The sequence below is a fragment of the Onychomys torridus genome, chromosome 1 (assembly GCF_903995425.1).
Source record: "Onychomys torridus chromosome 1, mOncTor1.1, whole genome shotgun sequence".
In the NCBI taxonomy this organism is placed as follows: Eukaryota; Metazoa; Chordata; class Mammalia; order Rodentia; family Cricetidae; genus Onychomys; species Onychomys torridus.
The window spans coordinates 164,865,659-164,882,193 of record NC_050443.1 but is presented as its reverse complement, the minus strand read 5'-3'; the positions used below and the strand labels follow the sequence as shown (position 1 = coordinate 164,882,193).

The following is a 16,535-nucleotide window of genomic DNA, read 5'->3' as shown; positions in this document are numbered from 1 at the left end:
TCCTCTGGAAGGGCAGCCAGTGCTCTTAACCACTGAGCTCTCTCTCCAGCCCCCAAGATAGGGTTTCTTTGTATAACAGCCCCTAGCTGTCCTGGAACTCGCTTTGTACACCAGACTGGCCTCAAACTCACTGTTCTTAAATAAATCATTAAAAAAAAAAAAAAAAGCAGTGTTGCTGTGAGCCGTCTCTCCAGGCCCCACGCCTTAGCCCAGGTGGGTGCTGAGAATTGAACCTAAGTCCCCTGGAAGAAAAGTCAGTGCCCTTAACCACTGAGCCATCTCTTCAGCTCCAATCCCCCCCCTTTTTTTTTGAAACAAGGTTTCTCACTGGAACCTAGGGCTTACAGATAGGCTAGAACCAGCGGGAACAGTCTCCGTCCTCTTCTCACACTCCGGGGCCCGGATGATAGGCATCCGCCATTGTGCCCAGCTTTTGTTTTTTTGTTTTTGTTTTTTCTCGAGACCGGGTTTCTCTGTGTAGTTTTGCGCCTTTCCTGGAACTCACTCTGTAGACCAGGCTGGCCTTGAACTCACAGAGATCCACCTGCCTCTGCCTCCCGAGTGTTGGGATTAGAGTGCTGGGATTAAAGGCGTGCGCCACCACCGTCGGCATATGCTTTCCACATCGGTGTTGAAATTGGAATTCAGGTCCAATTGGTACACGCACATACACATACACACACTAAATAAATGAATAAGAATAACTAAAATATCAAAAAACAAAAAGAAAAGGCCTCTGGCAAAAAGCTAGGCATGGTGCCACACACCTTTAATCCTTAGCACTCAGGAAGCAGAGGCAGGGAGGAATCTCTGAGTTTCAGGCCAGCCTGGTCTAGAGAGTGAGTTCAAAGCTACACAGAGAAACCCTGTCTGGAAAAAAACAAAACAAAACAAAAGTAAAATATGTAATAAAAAGAAAAATGGAAATAATGGAAGGGATTTGGGAGAAAAAGGAATATAATTTGTTTGTTTGTTTTTCCAAGACAGAGTTTCTCTGTGTAGCTCTGGCTCTCCTGGAATTGTGAAGCCAGGGGCAATTACAGGGCATAAGTGAAAGCCATAGCGGGGCATGTTTACTGAACAGGGCAGATCATCAGCAATGGGGGTGAGGGTGTGTGGGAAAGGCTTCAAGTGTCTGGACCAAGACAGAGGGAAGAAGAGGGGAAAGGAGCACAGTGCAGAGAACATGTTATGTTGATGTGGAGCTCACCAAAATTATGTGGAAAACCTCGTTTATTTCAAAGAGTGATTTGAGCCTGCTGTTGGAGACACATGCCTGTAATCCCAGCACTTGAGGGCTAGATCTCTATGAGTTCTAGGCCAGCTGGGTCCTACAAAGGAGTGGAGGCCAGCTGGGGATACACAGTAAGACTGTCCTGAAAGAAGAGTGGGGAAAGAGAGCCCAGGGCATCCAATGCCCTCTTCTGGTGTTGGAGGGCATTACACATACAAATGGTGCACAAAACACTCATACACATCAAATAGAAGTAGATAAAATCAGAGGCTGGGGAAACAGTTTATTAGGTAGGATTGTTTGCCGTCAGAGTTCTAGCCCCAGAATCTACTTGGTGGAAGGAGAGAACTACTTACCAAAAACTGTTGTCTGACTTCCAGAAGTATGTATGCCATGTGTGTGTGTGTGTGTGTGTGTGTGTGTGTGTGTGTGTATGCAAAAATTAAAAATATCCTGTTGTGGACTATCTGTTTAACTAGGCAAAGATGTCATGTTTATGCTGCATTTGTTTAATTAAGTAAAGATGTGTTGCTGTTTTACCTTGCCTGCTTAAGGCACCTGATTGGTCTAATAAAAAGCTGAATGGCCAATAGCGATGCAGAGGAGGGATACACAGGGCTGGCAGGGACAGAGACTAATAAGGAGGAGGAATCTAGGCTTGAGAGAGGAGAGACGAGAACAGGGGAGAAAGAGGGAGATGCCCGGAGCCAGCCAGGCAGCTGTCTGCCAGCCAGACCCAGAGGAAGCAGGAAAGTGGGGCATACAGAAGGAAAGACAGGTAGAAGCCTGAGGAAAACAGAGATGAAGAGAAACAGGTTAAATTAAGTTATAAGAGCTAGTTGGGCAAGCATAAGCTAAGGCTGAGCATTCATAACTAATAATAAGTCTCCGAGTCATGATTTAGGAGCTGGTTGGGAACTTCCTCTCCCCGGCATGCGCGGGAGGAAGGCTCCTCCTACTAGAGGGTTTTAGAGACAGACATTGCTACTCAGCAGAGCCCAGCACCATGCTCCACTCCCAGCCCCACAGGGAGCTGAAAGCTTCCTTGTTTGATCTCTTTGAACCTCACTCTTAAAGCACAGGACTCATAAAACACCCGGATTGCCTGAGACCTTACAGGGCATTTGCTCTTCAAGGCTCCCTGGCTCAATTTACATTCTGTCAGGACTCGAGATTACAAGAGGATATTCATCCAAGATCACGTGGTAGTGGAAATACAGAACTCCCAGCTGCTGGGAGGACCTGAGCAAACAAGCCCTGAGCCTCACAGCTGCCTTCTCCTGGCCTTGCCCTGGCATCACTCAACCCAAGGATCAGGTGTGGAGCCCATCACACAGCAAGGACTGACAGATAAATTTCAAGTCCCACTTTATTTGGCAATGGCACTTACCGTTGGATAATGCCCATCTACTTAAAGAAAAAAAAAATTGAGCAAGAAACTAGCAAGATGGTTCAGCCAAACCAGACAGTAGTGGCGTACGCCTTTAATCCCTGCATTTGGGAGGCAGAGGCAGGCGGATCTCTGTGAGTTCGAGGCCAGCTTGGTCTACAAAGCGAGTTCCAGGACAGCCAGGACTACACAGAGAAACCCTGTCTCGAAATGCTCCCCCCAAAAAAATTAAATTAAAAAAAGGGGGTGGGGGCAGTGGTGGCGCACGCCTTTAATCCCAGCACTCGGGAGGCAGAGGCAGGCGGATCTCTGTGAGTTCGAGGCCAGCCTGGGCTACAGAGCAAGTTCCAGGAAAGGTGCAAAGCTACACAGTGGTAGAGTGCTTGCCTAGCAAGCGCAAGGCCCTGGGTTTGATCCTCAGCTCCACACACAAAATAAATAAATAAAATAAAAATAAAAACAAATAAAAAAGAGAGATGGTTCAGCTAGAAAAGGTGCTTGAGGCCTGACGACCTGAGTTCAGGACCTGGGACCCACGAGGTAGGAGGGAGCCAACTCCCCCAAGTTGTCTTCCGACCTCCACACTCATGCTATAGCATGCATGCACCTACCTACACACACACACACACACACACACACACACACACACTAAACAAATAAACAAGTATCTTTTAAAGGAATGGGATAAGATCCATACTCTCCCAGTCTCAGTCTCCCACACTTCTGAGAGCTTGCTCTATGCCAGGCGTTATGCTAAAGCCCTGTGCAGATATTTATCGGCTCACCAAAGTTTGTGCTCACAAAACTTCGATGTGGATATAATTATTATTTCTATTTACACAAGTCTGACATAGTCCTATATAGGTTACAAAATGAGAATGTAATCTGACTGACTTTAACCTCTAGGTCAAACTTCCTCTTCCTACATGAGACACTTACAAAAAATGCAAGGCATGTTTATTGAGGGAACTATCAAGTGGAGAACACTGGGCAGACACTTCCGGGGTAAAGGGCTTATGAATCTGCCCCCTATGGGAAGGAGCATGGGGAATCTGTGCACTGTTGCAAAGTTGAGAGAGTCTCCAAAGGACAAATAAGACTCTGCTAGGCAGGCATGGGGAAGAGGTAACCCAAGGAGACAGCAGGGGTGAGAGCGTGGCGGCAGCAGCAGCAGCAGGAGGAGCAGCAGCAGCAGCAGCAGGAGCAGCAGCAGGTTCTCGTCCATGAGAGAGCCGTGGAAGATCAGCCCTGAAAGCTAAGTGGAAGTCCTTTGGGAACACTGACAGCAAACAGATAGAGGCCAGATAGAATGGAGCATGTCTGCAAACACTTGGAAGGTAGAGGCAGGAAGGTTAGTAGTTCAAGGTTATCCTTGGCTATATAGGTATCCTGTGGGGGGAGGGTGGGCGGCGGCAGCGATTCAGTTGGGAAGCTACTGAAGCCTTTCAGTAGAAGAGTAACCCAAGTCAGTGTGATTAAAGGGTTCGGCCAAGGAGCCTCTAGGGGCACCTGCTGGTTTCCCACATAGCTTTGGTATTGATGGAATAGCACAGCCGGGCACCAGAACTGAGTCCCTAGGGCATTTGCTAGAGCTCACAGCCTATGGCATTCAGTTCTCAGAGCCAGGTGGCCAATGTTCTCGCAGCCCGGATGCTGCCCTCCAAAGCTCCCTTCTGTGAATTATTTTTAACATTTAGTGTGTGTGTGTGTGCGCGGGCGCGCACAGGGCATGTGAGGTTGGGTGGGTTTTCCATTCCACCATGTGGGTTTCAGGAGCACCAGGTTTTGTGGTAAGTACCTGGAGCCATGTCACTGGTCCTTTTCTGTAAATGTTCCCCCAATCCCAACATGGACAATTTGAGATCCAGGATGTAGCCTGGGATCTCAGAATACTTCCTACCCCCTCATCAGTGGTGGGGTGCTGAGCTTGGGTCCCACAGCTAGAGAAATGGACCAGAACTGGAGTCAAGTGTGAGGGAGTGGCTCAGAGTATGGCAGGTCTTGATATTGCCACGGGTCCTTTTATCACCGGCCCAGATGTGTTCTTGGTGGGTGGGTATAGGGGCGAGAAGGGTGAGAGTCAGGGGAAAAAGCCAAAATTTGAATCTGACAAGGGCATCGTCTGTAGTTAAAGCAGCTTCCTCAGCTAAGGGGGTCTCTAAGACAGCCACTCAGGAGGATTCGCTCCAGAAAAATCGCCCACTTGAATGAAGGTCTTGAGTGTTTGGGATAGCTGAGTGGAGGAGGAAGGCTTCCCTGAAATGTATTTCAATTTCGGGAGAGTTAGATGACAGCTGGGTGCTATCCTCACGTCCCTGGAGAGGAAAGTCAAACCAGCAGACTCAGGAGTCACCGTCCCACAGCCCCGCTGAATCGAGGGAAAGGAGCAGCACTTACCCGCAGAGCCTCTTCTCTGGCATCCCTGGGGCTGGATCTGCAATAACCAGCTGTGTGGCGCTCCCTAAGTAGGTCCTCGCCCTGCCCCAGAGCCCCACCCACCCCACGCAGGCTCTTCTGAGAAAGGAGGAAGGTGTGGGAGGGCCAGGCATGCTGTCTGCTGCCCAGAGAGCCCTTTCTGACCTCAAGCCAGAGCCAGGGACAGCCCTGCTCCAACCCATCCTTCCAAGTGTCCCTTCCTCATTTCAGCGCGTGACCGCTCCTCCCACTCCGGGAGACCAGCCTTCTGGTTCTTTTGCCGGTCTTGATGCCAGGAACCTCTTGCCCTGATGCTGAACTCAAACCTGATTCCTGGTTCTGCGGCAGGGGCCTGGGCAATTACAAGCATCGTATATAGCATAGGCTCCTAGTCTTTTCTGTCAACCAAGGAGGCCCCGTACCCTACATCTTAGGGAATAGGAGAGAGGAGGCAACACATGGACTCCCCACCCCCTGTGGCAGCACTCTGGTGGAGTTGGCTCCCATCTTGGGGAAGGGAAAGTAAGAACTTAGAGGACATAAAACCAGGAACTATGGGCAAGGTCCGGTTAGCTGTGGAATCTCTAGCAGATGGGCATCTAGATTGGAAGTTCTCGACCTGTGGGTCCTGACCCTCTCAAGGGTTGCCTAAGACCATTGGAAAACACAGATATTTACATTCCAAGTCATAACAGTAGCAAAGGTACAGCAATGAAGTAGTAATGACATAATGTTATGGTTGGGGCCACCACAACATGGGGAACTGTATTGAAGGGTGGCAGCATTAGGAAGGTTGGGAATCACTGACCTAGAGATTCATGGAAATGCCACCTGACATTTCGTCTGAGGTAGTCCTTCCCTCTGCCCAGCCTTCTGTCGGGGGGCCACAGAACCTGACCCAGTCTGCGCAGAGTCTGAGTCAGGAATAGAGGGACTCCCCTAGAAAGCTTTGGCTCAATTCTTCCCTGAGAATTCAGGGTGCTCTTCTTGCTGTGTAGCTATACCCGATAGCCAATCAAGCAAGAAGAATCGGGAGTTGAGGAGAGGAAGGCACAGCCTTGGGGTGGCTGCAGGGGTCTTGAGTCAGAATTCGAGGCAGCCCTGCTGAGGAAACCTGTAAGTTCTGGGAATGGGGGTGGTACGAAATGAACAGTCATCAGTATTGTGCAATGGGTAAAGGCGGGGAGGAAGGGGGCCCAAAGGGTAGGGCTGGCAGGGGCCTAGGGCTCATGGGGGAGACCATCGGTCCCTTTAGAGGCGCGCTTGGCTAGAGTTCAAAGTGGCTGTCACCCACCTCTTATTAACCCCAGCAGCGCCAGGCTGGCAGCGGCAGCGCCTTTACAGGAGAAGCCAAGTGTCCTCCCCCTCTGGCTTTCCTCCCCCTTCTCAGCAGCCACCCACCCTCCGGGGAGGAGGGAGCCCGTGGTGAGGGACAGGGAAGGAAGGGAAGGCAGGAACCTCTTTTCTCGCATCTTGGCACTACTTCAGTGTCTAGGGGAAGGGCTGGGACTTTCTCTCCGGGACCGAGTTTCTAGAGGCTAGCAACAGCTCCTGGGGCCCTGGCACCCTATTGGCACTGACAGGAGGCTCCTCCTTGCAGACTGGGATGGGCCGGTCGACCACTGAAAGTGGTTCTTGGCACCCGTTTCCAAAGAAGGCATGCTTGTGGGCTTCCCCACAGGGCACTGGGGAAGCAGAGGTAGCAGGAGCAGAAGCAGAAGCGGAGGCCTGACGTACTAGGCCCCGGTGTGTAGCTGTCTGTCTCTTTTGGATTATTAGCCAGTGTAGGCAAGAGGGCACTGGCTGTGGGGGAGGTCGCAAGCCATCTTGGATCTGGGTTCAGGTCTATCCTCACTCCCAGCCTTTAATGCTCATCCGAAGACCCCGTGAGCCACCTGACTCTTGGGGAGACATGAATAAGGGGCAAAGAGGAGGGGTACATAAGGTCCTGGAATTCGGGCCCCAAGAGCTGACCGAGTGACATGAAGCGTTTGGGGACTTGGGGGAGATCACTAGATCTTGAAATAGGAGACACCGCATCCAGTCGGGGAGCCGCGGAGATTGAAGAAAGGCGGGAGACACAGGAAGAAGAAAGGGGATCCATAGGATTTTCAGGTGAGGGTCCCGAGGGCGAGGAAATAAAGCGGGCAGGGAAAGCCTGGGTTCTCTCAGGAATAAATACCGAAAGGTTCGGGACCTCTAGCGGACAAAAGAGAACATGTCAGTCATGCCTCCTACCCAAAACAAAAATGGCCGCCGGGGAGCCGGCCCGAAACGCTAGGACAACGAGAATGGGGAAAGCAGCCCCGCCCTGGTATGGGCAAATTGCCCTTCTCAAAAATGGCCACCACAGCGTCTTCCAAAAAGGATCAGCTCTGGGCCCCGCCTTTGATCTCGTTGGCGGGGCTAAGGGATAAGAACTGCATCGCGCGCGGGACAAGTCGCCGGCGGCGCCTAACGGAGCAGGTGATTTCCCCTCCAGCCCCGGGTCTAGGGCTAGGAGGTCGCGCAGAGCATTGACACAGGGTACCCCTCCTAGCGTTCGGGAGGGGTCGGCCGGACCCCTTTCTCTAATTGTCCCCGTGGCCTGTATCAGGACCATCTAGCTTGTTCAGGCCTATCTCGTCATGTGACTCAAGGAGGCTACTGAATCCCTGGGTCCTCAGGCCCCCTATTCTGGACGCTTATCGGTGCCCTGCTAACAGTTATTAAAAGCTCTTGCTTCAAGGGTCGGCCATCAATGAGATCCCACTTCCTGTGCCTCACCTCTCAGGGTTTGTGCAACTGCCTGACTTTAGATGGTGGGATCCCTTGTTCCCACAATGTCCTTGGTACCTCTAAGACCTGACGTGGGGATCAGGGTGAAATAGTATTTTCCAGGGCTTTCATTATGCTGCATCATTACTCTATAAAAGGGCCTGGGAGAAGTAGTGAAGACCTTTGGGCTAGACCCCTGCAGCTCCCTTAGCTCCTAGGGTTCCTTCCCAGGAATTCCGTTCACGTGGCCTGCTCTCAGCCCCGTGTAGTGGCTCCACTCCGAGGGAGCAGCATGGCTCTCCTTACCCTAGTCTAAGTTGCCCAGAGGGTCCTCTAACCCCGCATCCTCTAATAGAGTGTCTGAAAGGTGCAGGCCAATATCTAGTCCTCTGGGAGTCTCTCAAGCCATCCCAGGGCATCGAGGATGGGTAGCTGAGTTAGTTGGCTATACAGAGAAAATGAGCCCTGCAGAATGGTGTTTGCAGAGGCAGAGGGAAAGATGTTTTGAGCAGGGAGAAGGGGGCAAGCAAAGATTCTGATGTAGGTAAGACTGCTTGGGAGGCAGGAGAGGCCCATGTAGGTCTGGGCCACACCTCTGGCATCATGAGAGGTGGTGTAGTAATAGAGAAGTTTCTAAAGCCAGGCTGCATGTGTCTGAATCTGCCGTTAACCTACCCTGTGACCTTGGGAAAGTTCCTCAAATTTTCAGTGCCTTCATTTCCTTTCAGGTAATGGGCATAATAGTATTATCCACATTTTTAAGGCTGTTATGAAGATTAGGAAGTTAATACAGAATACTGCATGCTTCACATGCAGTCAGTAGACACTGTTTTTAACCATCCGTACAGGTGGCTTTTCAATGTTTCTCCATTTATTTAATTTCCTATATATTACCATCTTGCTTGTATGTATGTCTGTGTACTATGTGCATGCCTGGTACCCTCAGAGGTCAAAACAGAGTGTTGTTTCCTTGGGGACTGCAGTTATGGACAGTTGTGAGCTGTGAGGTGCTGGGAATGGAACTTAGGTCTTCTGCAAGAACAACCATTGCTCTTAGCCATTGGCCCATCAGAGGTGCCTCAGCAGGACTCGAGACACAATGATTGTCACATTTCATAGGTACCACTAAACAGTGATCTCTGTTCAAGAAGTAATAGGTTCCCTGGGTTGTATCTGGAACTAGAAAAATCTCATGGAAATCCTGGGGTGACCTCAGGTTGACTTGGGAAGCCAATTTAGTCATTCAGGTCTCCCCAGCTCAGGAACTATGGGGAGGAGATAGCAGGTGCTTCCAAGCAGGAAGGATGTCAGGGAAAGCAGGGAGGAGAGGGAAGGGTGGGAAGAGAGATGTGGCAAGTTTTGAAATCTGAACCATGTTTGGTCAGTCCAAAAGCAGGAGGAGAGATGATGGTCCCTTAGCAGAACAGCCAGCCACAGAACCTCGAAGGAGGAAGTCTTTTCCTTTGAAGACCTTGAGGAATTTCCCAGTAACAACTCTGCAGCCCCTACACCTTGGTTAGAAACCCAGAGGTAACACATATACCCCTGAAAAAGCTTCCCTAGAAACTGGGCTTTTATACAGCAGCCAACTGTCTTTTTCCCTGCAGATTGTCCCAGGCCACTGTCAAGAGTCAGGGGTAGGTCTCTGGAGGGGCTACCCTTTCAGGGGAGTTGCATGATGTGGGCTAGGATGTCTGGGCTAAGGTGTTCTGTCCTGCACTGTGGCCTATAGCTAAGGGCAGAGGGTGGTCATCTCCCTTGAGAGACTGGAGTTACTCAGCCCTCCTTTCCAAATTTACTTGTGTGCTGTCTTGGCCACTCTGTCTTATCACTGAAGTGACCAAGTAACTAGTCCCACCCATGTGGAAGTCTTGATAACCCTCATCCCCAGAGTTCTCCCTAAATTGACACTGGGGAATTGCTGGGAATCCAACTGAGGGCCCCACACATACCAACGCTTTACCACTGAGCTACACCCCCAGCCTTGAACTTCGATCCAACTACTGCAGTTCACTCGGGTGACCCTGGCAGATCCATTCTGGGTCTGAGTCACTGGGTGGGTTTTACTCATCGCCTGTGCAGAGGGGGCAGTTGATTCTCTGAGTCCTAGTTCTCACGGGTGTTGAGTGCACACTGGTGAATAAACCAGGCTGGATGGAGCGATGTGGAAGGGAAGAGAGAAACAGGAGAGTCCTCTTTGCCTTCATGAAACAACTAGAAGAAACATTAAGCACTGTCCAAATACTGCATTTGTTATATCTGTGAAAAGTCCTGCTAAACAAGGAAACAAACGTGCACTCTGTAAGGAGGAGGGTCTTAGGTAGGGGTGAGTAGACTACGTGCACTCTGTAAGGAGGGGGGTCTTAGGTAGGGGTGAGTAGACGAGTTCTAAAAGGCCTGGACTTGATGTTGACAAACTGAAAGCAAGCCAGGATCGAGAGGAGTGACAAGCTGGAGAAAAATAGGTGGGGACAGGCCCTAAATCAAAGGCCACGAAAAGCCCTGGACTTTCTGGAAAGATAATAGAAGTCACTGTTAAGTTTGATATTTATTTATTTGTTTGTTTTTGAGACAGGATCTCACTATATAGCACTAACTGGCCTGGAACTCACTCTGTAGACCAGGCTGGCCTCAGTTCACAGAGATCCACCTGCCTCTGCTTGCTGAGTGCTGGGATTAAAGGTGTGTGCCTCCACGTCAGCATTTTTTTTAAAAAGATTTATTTGTGTGTGTGTAGGCCGGAAAGGGATGTCAGATCCTGTGGGTGCCTCCTTGTGTGGGTGCTGACATACAAACTCTGGTACTCTGATAAAGCAGTCAGTACTTTAACCACTGAATCACCTCTCCAGCCCCCACAACTGGATTTTAAGTAGATCATACAGCTGTGATGGGGAGAAGGGGTTGCTGGGGGGAGACGTGTAGGAAGCTCCTGGGGCAGTAGTGCCACGTGGAGGCCAAGGGGAGAAGTGGGGTGTGGGCCAGGGAGATGCCTCACTGGGGGAAAATGTGTGCTGGCCGAGCATGAGGACCTGAGACCAAAGCAAAACAAACAAAACATAAAAACAGGTATAGCTAGGCGCAATAGTGCCTGCCTGTCACCCCAAACAGAGGCAGGAGGATCACTGTGAGTTCAAAGCCGTACTGGTCTACGTAGTAAATTCCAGGACAGCCAGGACTAAATAGAGAAACGCTGCTGCAAACACACACACAGCAGCTGTGGTGGCGTAAAGCTGTGACTCCAGCACTGGGGTTCAAGACAGGAGTGCCATGGCCAACCAGAGAAGCCAAAAGCTCTAGTTCATCAAGAGTTCTTATCTCAAAAAACAAAGCATATGCCTTTAATCCCAGCACTCGGGAGGCAGAGGCAGGAGGATCTGTGAGTTCAAGACCATTGTGGTCTGCATAGAGTTCCAGGACAGCCAGGAATAGGAGACACTCTTTTCTTTTTCTTTTCTTTTCTTTTTTTTTTTTTTTGGTTTTTCGAGACAGGGTTTCTCTATAGCTTTGGAGCCTGTCCTGGACTAGCTCTGTAGACCAGGCTGGCCTCGAACTCACAGAGATCCACCTGCCTCTGCCTCCCGAGTGCTGGGATTACAGGCGTGTGCCACCACCGCCCGGCTCCTCATATTTTAAACAGACAAATGAAAGGGTAGAGAAGCAATGGAAGTTGACAGCTGATGTCAGGCTCTGGCTCCACAAACACTGCGGTAGCAAGACCACCCATGCACCCACACTCCACACACAAGTAGACGTGTTCAAGAATAGTCAGGATTTGCCGGGCACTGGTGGTGCACGCCTTTAATCCCAGCACTTGGGAGGCAGAGCCAGGTGGATCTCTGTGAGTTCAAGGCCAGCCTGGTCTACAGAGCGAGATCCAGGACAGGCTCCAAAACTACACAGAGAAACCCTGTCTAGGGAAAAAAAAAAGACTAGTCAGGATTTGGGAAGCATGGGGTACAGGAGTGTCATGGTGAATTCCCAGACTTAGGTAGCTGTGTCTGGATACTCAGTTGGGGAGGATAGTCCTGGAGGAGGAAAATACTTGAAAGGATGGTACTTTGGGACATGCTGTAAGCGTTTATACGGTGGTGTCAGTGAGGGAGAGGTACCGGATGGTAGCTCAGAGGCTGTACAGAGGACTGAACATTTGGGAATTGGTACATGAGGATGGGCCCAGATGAGCCACTGCAGGGAGGAGGCAGTAGAGAAGGAGGGTAGGGACCTTGAGTCAGAGGGCAGCAGAAGGGGACAGAGGCAGGGACCAAGGAAGACGTACCTGAGAAAGGAGAACACCAGAGGCTGGGGACTCAGGAGACATGGCTGCTGGCAAATACTGAGCAAAACTGTACATGAAGTGTTCAAGATTAAATTGGGGGCGTTATATGGTTCAACCTTGGTAAACTAAAACCTAAAAAGTAACAGGTAACCTTAGCCTGAGAAAGTAGGGAAAATATGGTATATTCAATAAGACTTGTATTGGTGAAATTATTATTATTATTATTATTATTATTATTATTATTATGGTTTTTCGAGACAGGGTTTCCCTGTGTAGCTTTGTGCCTTTCCTGGAACTCACTTGGTAGCTCAGGCTGGCCTTGAACTCACAGAGATACGCCTGCCTCTGCCTCCCGAGTGCTGGGATTAAAGGCGTGGTCCACTACCGCCCAGCATATTGGTGAAATTATTAAGGCGACTCCACGTAGTTAAAAGGGAGGTTCATTTTATGGGATAACTTACAAGTGAAGGGATAGTTTACAGAGTCTGGGAAAAGTGTGGCACAGTCCAGCGGTGTTCTCTGGAGAACTCTGCTCCGTCCACTTCCAGCGTCCAAGGTCCTGGAACCAAGAGAGCCGGTGCATCCAGGTACTGGGTCTTCAGCGTCCTCTCTCAGGCCCTGCCTTGTAGGTGTGACAGTTACCGAAGCCTCAATGGGGGTTGGAACCTCCAGATCAAAGCTGGAATGGCTACCCACTACAGACTTGGTTTGATTGTTTGGGTCCAGAGAAGGGTGAGAGAGGGCAAAATCAAGGGTAGTCCCAATTTTCAGACAAGGTGGCTGAGTGAGTGGGATGCATTTGCAGGGGATGTGAGGAGGATGTGAGTTTGAGGTACTTGGATTCTGAAGTTCCAAATGAGAGGATTGGCTGACATTTGGTTCCCTGAGTCTTGAGCCATTCTTGCCATCTGTGCATTCCTGATTCCAAAAGAGAGTTTGGGGGAGTCAAAAGCGTGGAAATGAGGGCTGGAGATCTGGCTGGGCAGTAAAGAGCACTTGTTGCTTTGCAATGGACATAGGTTCAGTTCCCAGCACCCACGTGGTGGCCTGTAACTCCAGTTCTAGCAGATCTGGAGCCCTCTTCTGACCTCCCTGAGCACCAGGCGTGTACCTTTATGCCTATACATGCATGCAGGCAAACACTGATGCCACTCATGCACAGAAAAAAAATTATAAAATCCCTTTTTTTTTTTCCCCCTGAGACAGGGTTTCTCTGTGTAGCTCTGGCTGTCCTAGAATTCGCTCTGTAGCCCAGGCTGGCCTCGAATTCACAGAGATCTACCTGCCTCTGCCTCTGCCTCTGCCTCTGCCTCTGCTGGGATTAAAGGCACCACCACCACCCAGCTAATAAATCTTTTTAAAAAGCCTGTAGATGAATTAAGCCGGAAAGTATTTACCTAGCACTTGCTGAATGCAAACATCTTCCTAGGCACTATAGGACCTACCAAAGGATAAGACAGCCAGCACGTTCGAGAAACAGCAAAGGCGTGGGGTAGAGCGGGTGAGGAGGGAGTGGTGAGGTAGACCAGACTGGATGGAGCTCCATGGTCTGGAAGAAGACAAAGGTCTTCATGGACCAGGCTGCTGGAAAGGCAGGCATTGGGCAAGAGGAGAGAATCCTCATAGGATTTCCCCTCTATATAGGCTCCAGAACCAGAAAAAAAAGTCCCTTTGTACAAAGGGTGGGTGGCCTATCATGGATGGGGGAAGGGCTGTGCTTGGTCCTGAGACCGTCTTCCTTATGAGGCTGGACAATGGGGCCCCTTGTGAGTGGAGTTGGGGGCCAAATAACCCCTTCAGTGATGAGATTCCTTAGCCAGGAAGCATGTGACTCTTCTTGCCACAGGAGATGGGGGAGGGTACAAGTCCCTTTGGAAGGCTTTTAGAGACAGTGCTGTCCCGTCTGGGGCTGGAGGAGGTAGAAGTGGGTGGCCCAGGGAGTGACTGTTTGCAGGAGCTGGGAAGGCAACATCCATAGCTGGTTCCACCTCCGAAGGGAGAGGAGGGGCTGCTGCCCCCTGGCCCAGTGGGTGAAGCAGACCAGAGACCTGGCCATTCTGTCTTGTGTCCTTTAGAAGAGACAGCATGGAGTTGGAGAGGATCGTCAGTTCAGCCCTCCTTGCTTTTGTGCAGACACACCTCCCAGAGGCGGATGTCAGGTAAGGGCTGCTCCTTCTGAAGGATCAGGCCAAGTTCAGAGGGAGTGTTGCAGATAATACTCTGGGCACTGGCCAGTGAAAAGGTGGTTTACAAAGTATTTAACCTTGTTCTGAGGTGGAACTGAACCAGGTCCTCGGCAAGAATACTAAGCACTCTCTGGGTGGTGGTGGCACACGCCTTTAATCCCAGGCAGAGGCAGGGAGATCTCTGAGTTCGAGGCCAGTCTGGTCTATAGAGTGAGTCCCAGGACAGCCAGGCATACACAGAAACCCTGTCTCAGAAAACTAAAACCAACCAACCAACCAAAGAGAACAGCAGGCACTCTTAACCATTAAGCCATCTCTCCAACCCCAGCTTATGTTTTCAAGATTATTTATGTCTGGGTGTGCGTGTGGGTGCCATGAGGCCAGAAGAGTGTGTCAGATACCAGGGAGCTGGAAGTATAGGGAGTTGTGAGCTACTTCATGTGGGTGCTGGGAACTGAACTTGGGTCCTCGAAAGAGCTGTAAGTGCTCTTAAATACCGAGCCATCTCTCCCACCTGGGGAGAGCTGAGTTTTATTTGCTTAGAGGGTCTTCTCTCTCATACTGTGTCTGTCATCTATACTGGACTACTTGAAAACCAAAGCCAAGGAGGTGGAAGGAGATACTCTGGCCTCAAGGATGGAGCTGACCCATGGACACTCATGAAACTGAGGACTGAAGTCAGATTAGGTGGGGATGCTGGAAATATCCAGAGTCCTACCCAGTATACTTGTTCTTTTCTACAGTGGCTTAGATGAGGTCATCTTCTCCTACGTGCTTGGGGTCCTGGAGGACCTGGGCCCCTCAGGGCCCTCAGAGGAGAACTTTGATATGGATGCCTTCACAGAGATGATGGAGGCTTATGTTCCTGGCTTTGCTCACATCCCCAGGTAGGGCCTGGCTGGGGCAGAAAGGAGGTGGGGCTGGCTGGCTGGGGTTGGGATAGGGTGATCACCTCACCACCTTCTTTCCCTTTCAGGGGCGTAATAGGGGACATGATGCAGAAGCTCTCAGTGCAGCTGAGTGATGCCAGGAACAAAGGTGAGTTTGGGCATGTGGCATTTGGAGGATTCCCACCCCACCCCAAGCCCTGGCAAATCCGATGCCCTCTCTGCCTCTTGAAGAGAACCTGCACCCACAGAGCTCCTGTGTCCAAGGTCAGGTGCCCATTTTTCCAGAGACCCCGAGGCAACCTGAAAAGCTCAAAGAAGAGACCAGGTCTTCTGCTGCTACTGGGGACACCCAAGATGAGGTTGGTAGAAGGGGGACCCATGAGGAACCTTGGGGTAGGAAAGGAAGGAGTGGGGCCTACTGTTAACATCCGTGCCCACAGGCAGCTGGTGCTGAGGAAGAACCTCTGCCAGGAGTAGATGTACTCTTGGAGGTATTCCCTACCTGTTCTGTGGAGCAGGCCCAGTGGGTGTTGGCCAAAGCTCGGGGGGACTTGGAAGAAGCAGTGCAGATGCTGGTAGAGGGCAAGGAAGAGGGGCCTCCAGGCTGGGATGGCTCAAATCAGGTATCCTCCCCCCACCCCCCAAGTAACCTCAGCTCCTTTATGCCTTCTTGTTAAGCACCCACCCCTGCCCATCCTCATCTGTTCCCCTACTGTTGCCACTGGGCCTAGAATAGGTCTCGTATATCTGCAGGACTTGCCCAAGCGCCTCAGAGGCCCCCAAAAGGATGAATTGAAGTCCTTCATCCTTCAGAAGTAAGTCTGGGCTGGGCTGGGCTGGGCTGGGCTGGACCCTGGAGGGTCTTCCCAGGTGGCAGGAGCTTCAGTTTTTGGCAGGTACATGATGGTGGATAGTGCAGAGGACCAGAAGACCCACCGGCCCATGGCTCCCAAGGAGGTGAGAGGCTTGGATGCAGTTGGGGGTGTGGAATGAGGGATACTGACCACTGTTTCCATCATTCATTGCCTGATTGCCTGACAGGCCCCCAAGAAGCTGATCCGATACATTGATAACCAAGTAGTAAGCACCAAAGGGGAGCGATTCAAAGATGTACGGAACCCTGAGGCTGAGGAGATGAAGGCCACATACATCAACCTCAAGCCAGCCAGAAAGTACCGCTTCCACTGAGGCCCTGGCTGGACTCTGCTGAGCCTTCCAGAACCCAGAGGGATGCAGAAACCCTCCCGCCCACCCACTGTCCCGTCTCTATTTCCTCGCTCTAGTGTTAATCTGTTCTTGGAGCTGCGTTTGTGAACACAGTAAAGGTGGTGGTCCAAGGAAGGTGTAAGTTCATTATGGTCATTTCTGCCACCAGGGCAAGGAGAGT

General features: G+C 50.8%; 1 protein-coding gene across 4 annotated transcripts; it reads left to right on the top strand.

Annotated features, from left to right (window-relative positions):
* The first annotated feature begins 3,894 nt into the window (after positions 1-3,894).
* Cuedc2 (CUE domain containing 2) lies at positions 3,895-16,489 on the top strand. Of its 4 annotated transcripts, none has more exons than XM_036171432.1 (9): positions 3,895-3,975; positions 14,148-14,231; positions 15,002-15,145; positions 15,235-15,296; positions 15,434-15,507; positions 15,589-15,771; positions 15,902-15,963; positions 16,045-16,105; positions 16,190-16,489. In XM_036171432.1, the coding sequence occupies exons 1-9, from the start codon at positions 3,941-3,943 to the stop codon at positions 16,334-16,336; spliced, it is 852 nt and encodes a 283-aa protein (XP_036027325.1). In that variant the 5' UTR covers positions 3,895-3,940; the 3' UTR covers positions 16,337-16,489. The 4 variants fall into 4 exon arrangements, with proteins under 4 accessions (XP_036027325.1, XP_036027333.1, XP_036027312.1 ...); XM_036171440.1 differs by lacking the exon at positions 3,895-3,975 and adding an exon at positions 7,400-7,505; XM_036171419.1 differs by lacking the exon at positions 3,895-3,975 and adding an exon at positions 7,400-7,505 and having other exon boundaries at positions 15,380-15,507.
* Positions 16,490-16,535: the final 46 nt, after the last annotated feature.

What these genes read in the sequence shown, in the direction of transcription:
- Cuedc2 (XM_036171419.1), top strand. Translation starts at nt 14,158, where the DNA reads ATGGAGTTGGAGAGGATCGTCAGTTCAGCCCTCCTTGCTTTTGTGCAG. An exon ending in GGCTTTGCTCACATCCCCAG is followed by an intron (nt 15,146 to 15,234) that starts GTAGGGCCTGGC and finishes TTTCCCTTTCAG; the next exon opens with GGGCGTAATAGGGGACATGA. An exon ending in GCTGGGATGGCTCAAATCAG is followed by an intron (nt 15,772 to 15,901) that starts GTATCCTCCCCC and finishes GTATATCTGCAG; the next exon opens with GACTTGCCCAAGCGCCTCAG.